Consider the following 12911-nt stretch of genomic DNA (forward strand, 5'->3'; position numbering starts at 1 on the left):
GATATCCTAGGTATGCCGCTAATATACAGACTCGCTAAATTCAAAATTCTCAAAACAGTTGACTTCGCGTTGACCAGTCCGCCGGGAACGCTGTGAACATATTCGCCGTGACTGGATCGAGCCGCGATACATTCTCGTGGCCCATCCCCCCATTACCCAGCGTTAATGTGTCACTGCCTACGGTGACTGGTGTTGGCTCTGCAGCGGTTGGAATCATGTTCACGTCTGCCTCCAGGTCAGGGTACTCGCGAAAGAATTCGGGGGTCATGCCCCAGTTTTGTAAATCGTAAAACGCCTTGCTAAACGCATCTGAGAAGCGATAAAGTCCAGTTTGACCCTGCTGGAAGAAGCAGTCCTGCAATCGGTATGGCCAATTAAACCGGAAACAAACCCAGAACATTGACCAAAACTTCTCAGAGCAATGCTGGTGGGGAAATAGAATCAATCGCTCGCGTAGTGCAGGCCTGGCTCTGTTAGTTCAGGAAAGTATAGATGCTCGGTGGAAAACTCACCAGACCACGAAGTCTATGAGAGGCTTGTGTATGATCCGGTGTTGTGACGGCCGCTGCCGCATGAATTTTGGCAGCTGGCTCAGGCTGGGTTCTGACGGATCGGACAGGTACTATCAGAGTTAGCCAACGTCGGGGGAAAACAAAGATAGAACATACGCGAAGCATCAAGCTGACCACTCGCAAGATCCCTACTCGCTCAACCGCCCCACACGTACGCCAGACGCTCTCGTCCGCCGTCCGAAGCATCGTCCAGATCGGGTCGAGCGGGTGTAGATGAGTGACAGCATCCCATCCGTGGACTACAGCGCGAATCGGAATATCAGCATCGCGAATTCGTTGATCGGCCATATTTCGTGTGCAAGTAAGCGCAAACCGGCCCAGCATGTCGTTCATATATAGTAACTGTTTGCAGCAGTCACATAGAGGTTCTGTTGAGTGGACAACCGCGTGGATAGGCATCGGCATGTCCATCGGAAATGTGTGTAAAGTACTGTTAAAAGGGACGTGAATCTCGTCTGAAGTTTTCCCGGGCAATGGCAGCCCGTCGTGCATGTTGACAAACGAGCCATTGGGAGAGAATTTGTCGATCATGCTCGACTCGTCGAAGGCTGGACTCGCGGAATGCTGGGCAATATGACCCTGGCCAGGCGCCAGGAGGTTGGACTGTTGTGCGACATCTTGGATTCCTCCGTTCGTCCCTATTTGTTTGCTATTCTCGCTACTTGGGGATGTTGATCCATCTTCGAGAGCCGTCTTCGTGTTACAATTTTTGAGCGCGGTGTCTACCATCAAACGAGAGTCAGCAGGAGTCGTTCAAGATCAGAAGTCGACATACTTGCTTCAGCAAGGCCACCGTTAATTGCCTTTTCAATCGACCGCAGCGTAGTCCGCAACGCCTCGTTCGCTTTGCGCTGCACCTCCAGCTCATCTATCAGCTCTTGGACATTACCGCTGTTATGGAATCTGGTCAACGTTTCGATCCGCGATTCGAGATGGGCGATAAGTTTCTTGGTCTTTTCTCGGGCGCTCCTTTGGGCTTGTCGGTCTTGCTCGCGCTTCCGAGCAGCTCGATCGCCGGTGAGCTTTGTTGTCTTTGGCGTCGTCTTTCGAGTGGTCTCCATCGCGATCCTGGGGATGGGTTGATGGACAAGGATGCCTGGTCTGGAGGCAGGGAAGCGAGCGGTAGGCTCCTTTGTCGGCAAGAAGCAGCAGCGGCAATGGATCCTCGGTTGCCCGCTTTAAGATGCGGTGAAGCTACGGTGAAGCCACGAGAAAAACGGAAAGATGAATTCACATGCCAACCAGGCCCGTTAAGAACTGGCGATCGCTCAAGCGTTAAGAGATCTCCTTCTCCGCGATGTTTAAAGACTTAGATTAACGACAGGGTGCTAAAGGATCGCCCCCGCCCATTCACGCGTGGCAGTGATGCAAACCCCGGGGGGAGCCGGTTCCACCGCAGAAGAGTGTCGTAATACCCGACGGATAACAGTTGTCGCGCACCAATGGTGAAACAGTGGGGAGACGACAGCTGCAGGCAGGATGCGATCATGAGAAAGCCGGAGGAAAGGGAGTTGGAGCGGGGAAACGAGGTCCGGGGCTGCTGATGGGGAGAAACTGGGAACGGGACCGGCGCGCAGATGGGACTGAGGATGAGGAGAACGTGGGGACCGGGGGCGTCGAGAAGAGCAGGAGTCGCAGGGCTTCTATTGGCCCAAATCAAAATGGCATCGAACCAGTGGCACCTGGACAGGGGGAGACGCAGCGAGTGGATGTGCACAATTGGTGGAGATGGAAATGTCAACAGCCGGAGGGGAAAAACTCTTCTACCGGCAGAAGCCAGGGCGGTCGAGACCGGCAATTATTCATGACTCGCTACGACTACGCAAAGACCTGGTTGATTGACCATTCAGATTCATTAATTATCGTGCGTGGCAACAGCCTGCCTATCCACAGAAATATTGCCACTCGAAACAATACCCCGTTTAACATCGACACAAAATTCGCTGTTCGACCATGTTCCTTCGACCATGTTCCCTCCTCAAACACGCTAACCGACTTGGGTCACGGGAGAGTTGAAAGTTGGTCACGTGTGAGCATTGCCCTATCCGGCCATGGTTCGACATACCGTCCACCATCTACCCCAGAAGAGATCCCAGAAGCGCTGAAATGACCTGGGAAATAGCAGACACGAGAGGGGCTATGTCGTTGATGAGATCCCGGGTGTTGGTAGCGAATTCCTTAGTAAGCAAGAGGGCTGCGTTATCAAGCAGAGTCGTGATCTTGTTCAGCGTCTCCTTGTTGAGCAAGCCGCTGACGCTAGAGAGCAGAGACGGCAACTGGTCAATCAGGTTCGAGGCGGCGTCACTGTTGAGGAGGTCTGAGGCAGTCGACACCAAGCTCTTGATTTGTTTGGTGGTGGGATCCCCAAGCAGCTGCAGATTCAGTCAGATCAAGTGGGCAGGGGACTCAGAAGAGTGATGAACATACAGCAGCTAATTGGGTGACGACTATGTTGATATTCTTTAAGGAGTCTGAGGAGAGGAGCTCCTTGATAGAACCCAGTGAGTCTGTCAGGTCGCCGATAACGCTGCCGAGATCGTCCTGACGCTTGATGAGAACGTGGAAGTCCTCAGTTGTGATAGTGGCAGGGGCAGCAACAGCCTTGGGCTCAGGCTCTGCAGCAGGGATGGCAAACACAGTCACGGGCAGCAGAGCCGCAGTGATGTACTGGAAGAACTTCATGATTGCAATGGAACTTGAGGGTGCTGTGGTAGAAGTTTATGGCAGTACTGCTGTGCTGACTTTGCAATATAGAGAGAACCTGGTCTGGGGAGTAATGCACCATAGAGACGTCTAAGCCTCTTATATGTGCCGTCGTCTCCCCCTCCGCTTCGTTTAACGGCTGTCACATTCTCGAAATCAGATATCCCGATCGACTATCGTCAAGGCAGTCCCTGCGGCTGCGGAGATGACCTTGCGGGGTACAGGGCCAGACCAGGGTGTATTAGATGAATTGGCCACCGTAGTTAATTTGGAGGATCATGAAATGGAGTTCAGGTATTTACAATCCTGGCTCGACTCATGACCTCTGACTCGTGGTCGTATTAAGCCCTAAGACAGGGTTTATATACTCAGCAGGGCTGGATCCGGTGTCTAGTATATCAACTCTTGGTGTGATATATATATCGGTAGTTGACGTGCAGGATGGGGGCAGCAGAGCTCTGAAACTGGAACCCATGCTACTATACAAATGGTCCGCGCAACCGAAAGTCTCTAGCATTCGACGCAATATTGTATCTTGTGTTGTTCGCCGTTGCAAACATGGCATGGCTTGGATTGACAACTCGCGATGTCTCACTGCAGACCCCATCGCGGCGGAGAATAAGCCGCCACCCTCGGTCGACACAAGCGGTCCTAACCGTGTCGTCCGATTGGTATCTGGTGAATCTGGGAGACCATCTAAAATTAAAGTGACATGCATCGAGGCATCGCCGTTGGCCGCTCGGGGTCTCCTCCGCAAACCCTGATTCATACGGGCCGAGTCAGATATACTTCAACCCTATACGGCCCAATTCCAACCATCGTCTTCAGCCATGTCGAAGAAATGTCCGAGGTTTGACGACGGCTTCGGCGTTCAGAAGCTGTATACTGGTACGCCATCCCAGATTAACGGTGTCAAAAGCCCTGAGTCGACTCGCCCGTGTTTTCGGCGGCACCCTGATCCATCGCCGTCCGATCGATGCATCCCCGCATTTTGATATAAGGGCGTAATGTAGCTCATTTTATGTAGAGAACGAGGCTGCCCTTGGACTGACTCCTCTGACGGCCTTTCGCTACTTCTCAACGTCAAGTTCCATACAACGACAAAATTCCAGAATGCATTTCCTTCGCTACATTGCCCTGGGCCTTATGAGCGCCATCGGCGTTCGAGGAAATGAGGTTACAGCCACTGTCAATGGGACAGAAGTGCAAAATGCTGCGTAAGAGAACTAGCCTTGTCGTCTTGCACGCAGTATAGCCTAACCTCAGTATACAGAGAAACCCTCCTATCAATGTTCCCAAGCGCCACTCCATACACAGCAAACTTCACAGCCCCCGGAGGAAACCTGCTACAACCACCGTCGTCCCTCATGAAGGAGATCTTCACGGCCGTTCCTCCAACAGTCCTCGCCCAGCTAATGCTCCCTACGGGCCGCAGCTCAATCGCGTCCGAGTTCAAGGCCGGAAACACGCCGAGTTGGTATGAAGAGCTACCTACGGGAGTCAAGAGCTACGTCCTCGCCATGAAGTCGCAAGTCGCAGCAGGGAATGTGGATCTCAACGCCACTCGTACTCCGGCGCCTACTTCGTCATCGTCTGCGGATGGTAGCGACTCCGACAGTGACGAAGATGGCAGCAGTGCTGCCTCTGAAACATCATCCGGCTTTGCTGCACATGCCACCGGCGAGGTCGCTGTTAGTCTTGCCGGAGCCCTTGGCCTGCTAGGACTAGCGGTGGTGCTGTAGGCTTGGGATAGCCCAGGCCAATTCCTCGGTGAAGAGAACGCTTAGGGAAGTTTTTGTGGTCATCATCTGCATGTATGATAGCGGAGTTCGACCCTGATACCTGATGATAATCCTGGAGGGGCAGTTGACGATAATGGACTGTTTCAGACGAAATGAAATGTTTGCGACAGATAAGACACCCTCCTTTAATACGTCATGACTCAGTAGGTGCCCTCGTACACCCCCACGGCGACCATCCACCTGGAGAAACGTCCAGACGAAAACCATGGATAGTCGGTCTAGACCTGCATGTAATCCACGTCTCAGTCAGAGACCGCCCTGATGACGTTTGCGTGCTTGCATATATTAATCTTGAGTCAGGTGTGCCTCAATCTATTCTTCGCTTTAGCCCCAATGTAATTGGCCCGTATTCGCCACCGTTCAGGTTCTAATACAAGAACGGTTTGGCCAGGATTTAGCATGTCCTTGGCCATTCCGTCGTGGAAAGACGAGGCTGTGGGCGTGCGTGCAAGCGAGTGCGTGCCTGATTGTGGCACTGGAAGGATGGAGGGGTCGACTGCTGACGCCGATATTATTATTGCTGTTATTATTATTGTGGGAGGACCTGCAGAAATCGGAAATGAGCACGGATCGTCTCCGCATCCTGGCGTGATTTCTTCTCACCCGAGAAGGCTTCTCGGTTACTTCTTTCGTGATGGACCGGGGATGCCGTGGTTGTTCCCTCTTCCCTGGAACACTCTTCACTTATCGCTCATCAAAGCACATTCGAATTGTCATTATTGGGATACTCGATACTATCGCCTATAATCCAAGAATCAGACGGCAACTGACGAACATTAACTGAAATACTGGCCACTAAATCTTTCTCTGCTGCTACGCATTCAGGAAAATAATCTACCAACTAACAAGCAATACAGGTATCAATTAACATACTACCACAGTCCCTCACAGCATCTGCCGGGTACCCATGTCCATTTCATAACCTTGCATACCGTCCCGAATCCGACCCGAGACATGTTCATGCGCGCCGGCTCCCTCGATCTCGGCGCGTCGATGCGATGCAGGCTCTAAATCCTCATACTCAACGGAAAATACCCCATTCGCGAGGAGACAAGATAAGCATCGTCCAGCTTGATGGTCACCAATTGTTCGAGTTCGTCCTGCCCTTGTATAACGCCATTGGCTGTGTCCTGCCTTTGCTCGGCCCGAGCGGTGGATCTGGCGCTGGTTCGGGCCGGGGAGATCAGCTAGTCGTGAATGCTTCATTCAGAACGTATAGGTAAGGATGGGAGTGGAAGAGAGGATATATTGACCGGGCTTTGAGTTGAGAAGCGTTGGTAACATTAAACTGCATATATCCTGCAAAAGGAGCATTATGCCAGTATTTTGGGCAAAGCTGTGATAAAGAGGCTATTAGTACGGCACAATACGGCAACATTCATGTAGGATACAGCAGTCTGCATGGTAAAAAAATATATCAAGAAGCTTTAGATGGATATGTTGTTTGCCCTCATTCCAGTTGTGGACCATGGACGATGGATGTCCGAGGCGAAATATACGTCAAATACGCAAAAAGTGCGTCATAATAATCTTGCATGGGGTAGATAATTGGCAATTAATATCTTATACTATGTCTAGTAATGACTCCTAACATTAAATACCCTATAATCTATACAACGGCACCCAGCGCCGTCGTCAAGATATGCCCATGATTCGTTTCAAATCGTGAAGCGCCAGAGGCTTCACAAGATACTCATCTATCCCAGCTGCAACGGCTTCTTCCTGTACCTCGCTCGAGCCGACCCCCGTTACAGCCATGATTGTTGACCGAGGGAGACAGGCATCTTCTTCGTAGTCACGGATGATACTCGACGCGACGATCCCGTCCATGACCGGCATGGATATATCTGAAGAGATTAGTGGGACTGACTATGCAAGAGAAGCACTGATATAGGGGTATTCACCCATTAGAACGTAATCAAACTGTGGGCGGGCTGCTTTATATTTCTCAACCGCGATCTGCCCGTTAGACGCGGTCTCGTATGGACATCCTATTTTGCGCATGAACGTAGACAGGACCTGGGATTGTTAGTATGCTATTGTAAAACTAAATCCATGATAGAGGTTGATACCTTGAGATTTATATCGTTGTCATCGACAATCAAAACGTGTAGACCCTTCTCCCTTGGCTCGGCTGGGCGGAAGGGATATTCTGATATATTCTCCCTAACCGCCGGCGGAGACTCTAGGGCTTTGGCCAAACTGAAAGCCTCAGCCAGGGAGCTTTCCCGGCTGGAGTCGGATGGGGAGTCGAGGAAGGTCCCATCTAGAGTGCTGTTGGGGATTAAGACTCCAACCCTTTCCAGTGCTTGGAATATCCTTCGCGGTATGAGTCTGGATATCATTAGCCCAACGGAAAGTGGCACGAGTATGTTGGTAAGGTAATACGTACGGCTGTGAAATATAGACCACGTTAACTGCACCTTCAAATGCCTGATCTATCGGTATTGAGCTGCCATACTTTCCAAGCACAATAAGGGACTGGCATGTAGTCTCCACTGCGCCAGCTGCAGCAAGCCTTTCAAGCAGAGCTTCCTCGATGACGGCAATGTCCCCGTTTGCATGGTCCAAAGCATCGGCAAATGAAAGCCGGCAACTGCGATGGCGTAGAAGTGCGCTGCCCATGGCGTCCTGAATCGCAAATTTCCGCCTGCGTTCTGCTTCGTTCTTTGCATCCCCGCTGCAGATGTCTGGGTTCATTCCCACCAGGCAGACTCGCTTCTTCTTCCACGTTCCCCTATAGCCATTATTCGGTGTAAGAGTGGGAGTTGTCTCCATAAACTGAATTGGAACCCGAATCTCAACTCTCGTCCCGACGCCAGGTTCACTCTTAACGTCGAGCTGGCCGCCCAGATGCGTAATCACTTGGTGTGCAATGCTGAGCCCAAGGCCAACACCTTCAGTTAAGATGTTTTCCTGGGAGAATGGAGTAAAGATTCCGTTGTCAAGATAGTCTGGAGAGATCCCAGAGCCTGTGTCGATGACCCGTATGACGGCAAAGCTGGATTTCAATCCGTTGCGACGCCGTTGTGAATGGGTCAGAGAAACTTCTATAAGTCCCGACTGTGTGAACTTGAATGCATTCCCTAGTACATTCATAATTATTCGCCTCCACGCCCCAGAGAGAGATTGGACCTTCCAAGAATCACGCTGCTCGATACGCGCAATAACAGTCAGATCGCGACAAGCATGCGACCCATAGGTCTCAGCCCCCGTACAAGACGCCCGATGACCAGTGTACAGCGAGTCCGCCACGTCCTCTACTAGGACATCAAGATCGAAAGTCGACGCCATCTCGTCCATTTGGACGCCACTAGAGGGGAGTTTATTTGAGTTGGTGAGGTTGTTGATTTTGGCAAAATCAAGTCTGCGAGGCGGTTAGATATGTCTTACACCAAGTGGGAGGAGGACGTACAGATGGTTCATTGTATCCAATAGAGTATTTCCACACGTTTTGATCATATTCAGCATCTCTTGCTGAGACGGGTCTAGAGAGCTCGACTGCAACAGCTCGGAATTGGCGAGCATGCCATGCAAAGGCGACCGAAGCTCATGGCTCACCGAGGAGAGCAGGTCATACTTTGTCCTTTCTGTTATAGCACGGTCGATCTCCGCTAGCTGCGAGACCATTGCATCACCGAAGGCTTGCAAATAGTACTGGTCATCTTCTGTGAAATCGCCATGGCTTTTCCAAGTGACGGCAGCAGCTATCCAACGAGACTTGTCCCAGTGCCAGAGGGGCAGGAATAGGATGGAACGTGCATCTGGAATGCTCTGTGCTAAGCCTTCCACCATGAGCGGGTTGATGACGCTGTCTGCCGGGCTGCAGAGGGGGTTGAAGAATTTTCCCTGTGGAAAAGACATGCAAAGGTCATGTAGGAGCCCTTTGCTTAATGAACAGGTTTCCATATCGAAACTGTTCTGAAGTCTTTCACAGGTAGCAGACCCAAGTACCTCGCAGGGCCTTTCATGCCACTCGCCATCGGACGAAAGACTTATAGACCCGCGGCGGACACCGGGAAATTCCGACCTTCCATTGAGTTCCCAGGGAGTGACACATGAGGATCTGAAGCCGGATTAGAGACGGGTGCTAAAGCAAGACCAAGCTAGACTGACCTCCTAGAGCTACTTCTAGAGTTGCTCTTTGGGGCATTGAGGAAGAGCACGCCGTCCGTTCCCATGCCCTCCAGGAGCAGCGAGCTGGCCCTTGAGTACAGCAATGAAGACTCGCGAGGGATAGAGGACACAGACAGATCACCAGTACCGCTAGACTGGGTTCGAGCGTGTCTATAGACATCCGCGTGTGAAAATGCGCCCTGGCGCGGAGATACCGAAGGTGAGAGATGCGCTGGGCCATCCCATGGCGAACGTTTTGGACTCCGCGCCCTTGAGCCTGAGTCCGCGATAGACAGATGCCCGATATTCGGGACAGACGGTGCACGGAGACGGCTCACACTGCTGCCCAAGACACCTGTGACCCCATTCAGCTCTCGGAATGAGTTGTGCTCCTTGACAAAGATCATCAAGGCATCGAGCTGGCGTTGGGCGTAGGCGCTATCGCGTACTGTGCCAGCACCGTCGGCGAGGTCGGCAGCCCCCGCTGCTGGGCGGAGGCTCTCACTGTTGTCGAAGACCATATTAGCAATGCTGCCGCTGTGATCGCATCACTGTAGAACTTACGCGCGAGGATCGTAGGCCATTTCCTGTTCGCATGGGGTTGATCGTGCAGCGCAGCAGGAATCCTCGACAGCGACAATCAGAAGTCGCACGAGCGGAGGTTACAAGCGCATTCGAAATAGTAGTGGCGCACCCATTTGCAAGAGGTGATCCATGGATCGGGCTGAGCGCTGAGTCGTGCTCTGCGGTTGTAAGGCGAGTTCCTAGCAGGGCCCAGCCCATACCCAGGTTAAGCTCGCGCAGACCAAAGTCTGGTTCACCAATGGCAGGCAACTTCCGCTCTCCATGATTCGCCGCAGCAGATCCAGATCGCAGCCTGGTACCGGCCGAAGGGGGGCTGCGGTCGGCTCCGAGCAATTGCCAGCCTGCGGTGGCGTTCTGTCAGTCATTTTGAGAACCTTGCTGCAAAACCATCGAAGGGAAAGGCTTTACTATAAGTGAGCACGGGTACAGACAGACAGCCATAAAAATAGACAGCCATAAAAAATAGGGAAGAAAAAAGGTGGATGGATTGAAGAGTGGGGATGCAACCTTCCATTCCCGGCGTCGCGATCTCACCATCACCACGATATCACCACTTGCTGACTCACCTCTTAATGGCCTGCGGCTGCATTTTCCAGGGCCAATCGGGGTGAATATTCAGCGTCTCCAACACGCAGATAAGTGCAATTACTCTCGGCATGGCCAACCAAGTACGTACAAAGTACACAGCACCCCGCAGACAAGACAGACCCGGGTTTGGGCTAAAACAAATCAAGAATTCCAGTGAAAGGTAATTGAACAGCAATGTATAAATTCCAAACAATACCTGCATCATGACAGGGCGTGAGAATTGTGATTGAGGGCAAGGCTGTCCATGGCCCAGGGCATGAACGTTCTTTGACCACTGGAGCGACTCAATTGATTTTTAATTTTATTCTTACCCAGGATAGCTATAAGTAATATATTTTAATGCTAAGATGTGACATGGGCTATCATTTGCCTTTTCAACTGGGTAAGGCAGTTGTCCTCGTCGCTGAAAGTACTGCGCGATAGCAAATAACAAGACCATGCTCCTATAAGAGCATGCAAAGACATCGACTTAATACTCGTACAGAGAGGAATAACATTGATAGGATCAAACATAGATAGACATAACAGCATGAGAAAAGCAACCCGCATACCGGGTTCTAACCTGTGGGTGAGAAGAAATCTTTGATGCCAGTAGTTTGGGCTTGCGCCTCGAAAGCAGCCGCGCGCCTCTGTCTGTATCTGCAGGAGTCACAGATCATTCCCTTGGCGGTATGGTACCTCGGCTTGGCGTTACAACCCCTAGTAACGCATATTTGCGAATGGTCTTCATGGGGATCGTCGGGGTGAGCCACCACGAAGGCCAGACATCTCGGACAAAGCCACTTTCCAGAGGGTGCCATCTGGAGTCGGAACTCTGCTGGTGTCCTGAGACAGCAGAATGTGGGGCAACCTGGGCACTGGCAATATCCGAGTTGGTGGTTGTGATCTGGGCGGGAACACCGTTCACAATACCAGAGCTCTCCATAGTGTCGACGCTTGACGTTTGGCTCTGCATCGGGTCCAGCGATTGGGGTGACACAGTCTGGACAAGCGCAGATCATGTGGTGATCTTGATGGACTTCTCCAGGATGGTCCAAGTCATGTTGAAAACATACACTACACACCCACAAGCCTATAGAAGACTTTTTGAGTTGATATTGAACGGGAGTTTGGTAGGTCACTCTGGTTTCGCAACCAGGACACTGGCACGGGCCGGGAATATGTGTGTGGTAGCGCGGTTGATCGCACCTATTCCATCAAGTTCGTTAGGAAATTGATTCGTTAATGTCTTCAGAGATCTCAGCGAACCTTGACTATCATCTGTCGTTATGAGTTGAAGATGCCTGCGTCCTATAGACAATTGCAGCAGGCACCGCAAGTTTCTAGTAGTGACCAGCCTGGTACTGGAATCAGGGTCCAAGATGGAAGGAAACATTTGCTGTCTTGTCCCTTGTACTGTCCAGTGTCGGTCCAAGAGCACCATGTCTCTTTCCCGACACTTGTCTCTTCAAATAAGAAGCCTTATCAACGTAGGTTTCTAGAGCTCTTCCATAACGCAGATATTGCTTAGGAACCTGTTTCCTAGCATTCTCGCCTAATAACTGGTTTCGATGAACAAAGCTCCGGGCTTCCTTAAATTCCGGAAACCGATGCTCATACTCCAGAGTCTGCGTGAAGTTCTTGAATCCTGTAATATAGGTAGTGCCTATATCCTACAGCTCAGCTAACGCAGTACCGGATACCTCCTGCAGACTGCTGTATGCTACTCCAGCAATGGATTGTGCTGACGCAAAAAGGTCGCGGAACTCTGCTTCTGGGAGTAGTTGGCTCTGGGCCTTGAGCTGGCCCAGAAGATCCCCAAATGTCTTTACTGGAATACCACCAATGGTGGACTCTGCGGGGAGTGGTGTCTGAGCAAATGCTGAGTTGGAACCTAGTTTGGTGCATGCTAGTTGCATGGCTGTTGTTTGGGCTGTCGTGCCCGTGGACATGGGTTGGTTGTCGCCCATGGTCGTTGATCTGCGTTTGGTTTGGTTAGATCCATGTCAAATAACTATGTACCGTCTGGCGATGGTTGGGGCTTATATGGGCTCACCGGACGCGGATAGAGGTGTTGTGTTGATGTGTTTTGTCGTTGAATCTGCCCTTGCCTATTTCGATACCAACATTAGCTTGCTGTTCTTTGGTAAGGATACCGGCATACGATCAAAGTAGATCCTCACACGATAGGAACTTAGCGAGATACCTTGTAGTGACAGGCTTTCAAGAGCTGTAGCATGTCAATGCCAGAGGCTCCTTGTGGTGGTGTTCCGGAGGCCCACCGGAAGCTCAACTATTACAGTCAAGCGATCAGAGCAAGCAATGGCAATGATGTGACAAGTGATGCTGTTTTGGTAGGGGGGCTATAGATTTGGGATCTGAATGTAGACAGGGATCGAGCTATGGGACTTCTAAGATGGCAACGTATCAAGAGGTTCGAGATGAAGGAAAGGTGTAGGAAGGTGGAAGAGGATAAGAGGAAGCGGGCGGGTGAAAGTGAGAGCAAAACACAACAGGATACAATATCCCATTGAGGGATAAATCAATGCTTATGTTACCATTGAAT

At 51.3% G+C, this 12911-nt stretch overlaps 4 protein-coding genes across 4 annotated transcripts; 1 reads left to right on the forward strand and 3 right to left on the reverse strand.

The window, feature by feature from the left end:
* Nucleotides 1-49: 49 nt before the first annotated feature.
* On the reverse strand, nt 50-1633 carry ASPVEDRAFT_87880 (bZIP transcription factor; the record flags this gene model as incomplete). The annotated part of the gene is made up of 4 exons (XM_040818191.1): nt 50-464; nt 513-622; nt 669-1294; nt 1348-1633. The coding sequence occupies 4 exons, from the start codon at nt 1631-1633 to the stop codon at nt 50-52; spliced, it is 1437 nt and encodes a 478-aa protein (XP_040672344.1).
* A 2808-nt stretch (nt 1634-4441) lies between these two features.
* ASPVEDRAFT_45939 (uncharacterized protein) lies at nt 4442-5299 on the forward strand. Its single transcript, XM_040813425.1, has one exon. The coding sequence runs from the start codon at nt 4565-4567 to the stop codon at nt 5015-5017; it is 453 nt and encodes a 150-aa protein (XP_040672345.1). The 5' UTR covers nt 4442-4564; the 3' UTR covers nt 5018-5299.
* Nucleotides 5300-6596: 1297 nt separating this feature from the next.
* ASPVEDRAFT_45941 (hybrid sensor histidine kinase/response regulator) lies at nt 6597-10262 on the reverse strand. The gene is made up of 7 exons (XM_040813426.1): nt 9758-10262; nt 9194-9697; nt 8493-9143; nt 7470-8444; nt 7150-7411; nt 6982-7096; nt 6597-6924 (listed from the first exon to the last, which is right to left on the reverse strand). The coding sequence occupies exons 1-7, from the start codon at nt 9775-9777 to the stop codon at nt 6713-6715; spliced, it is 2739 nt and encodes a 912-aa protein (XP_040672346.1). The 5' UTR covers nt 9778-10262; the 3' UTR covers nt 6597-6712.
* A 1453-nt stretch (nt 10263-11715) lies between these two features.
* ASPVEDRAFT_87884 (uncharacterized protein) lies at nt 11716-12315 on the reverse strand (the record flags this gene model as incomplete). Its single annotated transcript, XM_040818194.1, has 2 exons — nt 11716-11993; nt 12042-12315. The coding sequence occupies 2 exons, from the start codon at nt 12313-12315 to the stop codon at nt 11716-11718; spliced, it is 552 nt and encodes a 183-aa protein (XP_040672347.1).
* Between the last annotated feature and the right edge of the window lie 596 nt (nt 12316-12911).

This window comes from Aspergillus versicolor (assembly GCF_001890125.1).
Source record: "Aspergillus versicolor CBS 583.65 unplaced genomic scaffold ASPVEscaffold_11, whole genome shotgun sequence".
NCBI classification, from domain to species: domain Eukaryota; kingdom Fungi; phylum Ascomycota; class Eurotiomycetes; order Eurotiales; family Aspergillaceae; genus Aspergillus; species Aspergillus versicolor.

What these genes read in the sequence shown, in the direction of transcription:
- ASPVEDRAFT_45939 (XM_040813425.1), top strand. Translation starts at nt 4,565, where the DNA reads ATGTTCCCAAGCGCCACTCCATACACAGCAAACTTCACAGCCCCCGGA.
- ASPVEDRAFT_45941 (XM_040813426.1), bottom strand. Translation starts at nt 9,777, where the DNA reads ATGGCCTACGATCCTCGCGC. An exon ending in TTGGATACAATGAACCATCT is followed by an intron (nt 8,445 to 8,492) that starts GTACGTCCTCCT and finishes ACCGCCTCGCAG; the next exon opens with ACTTGATTTTGCCAAAATCA. An exon ending in GTGGTCTATATTTCACAGCC is followed by an intron (nt 7,412 to 7,469) that starts GTACGTATTACC and finishes AATGATATCCAG; the next exon opens with ACTCATACCGCGAAGGATAT.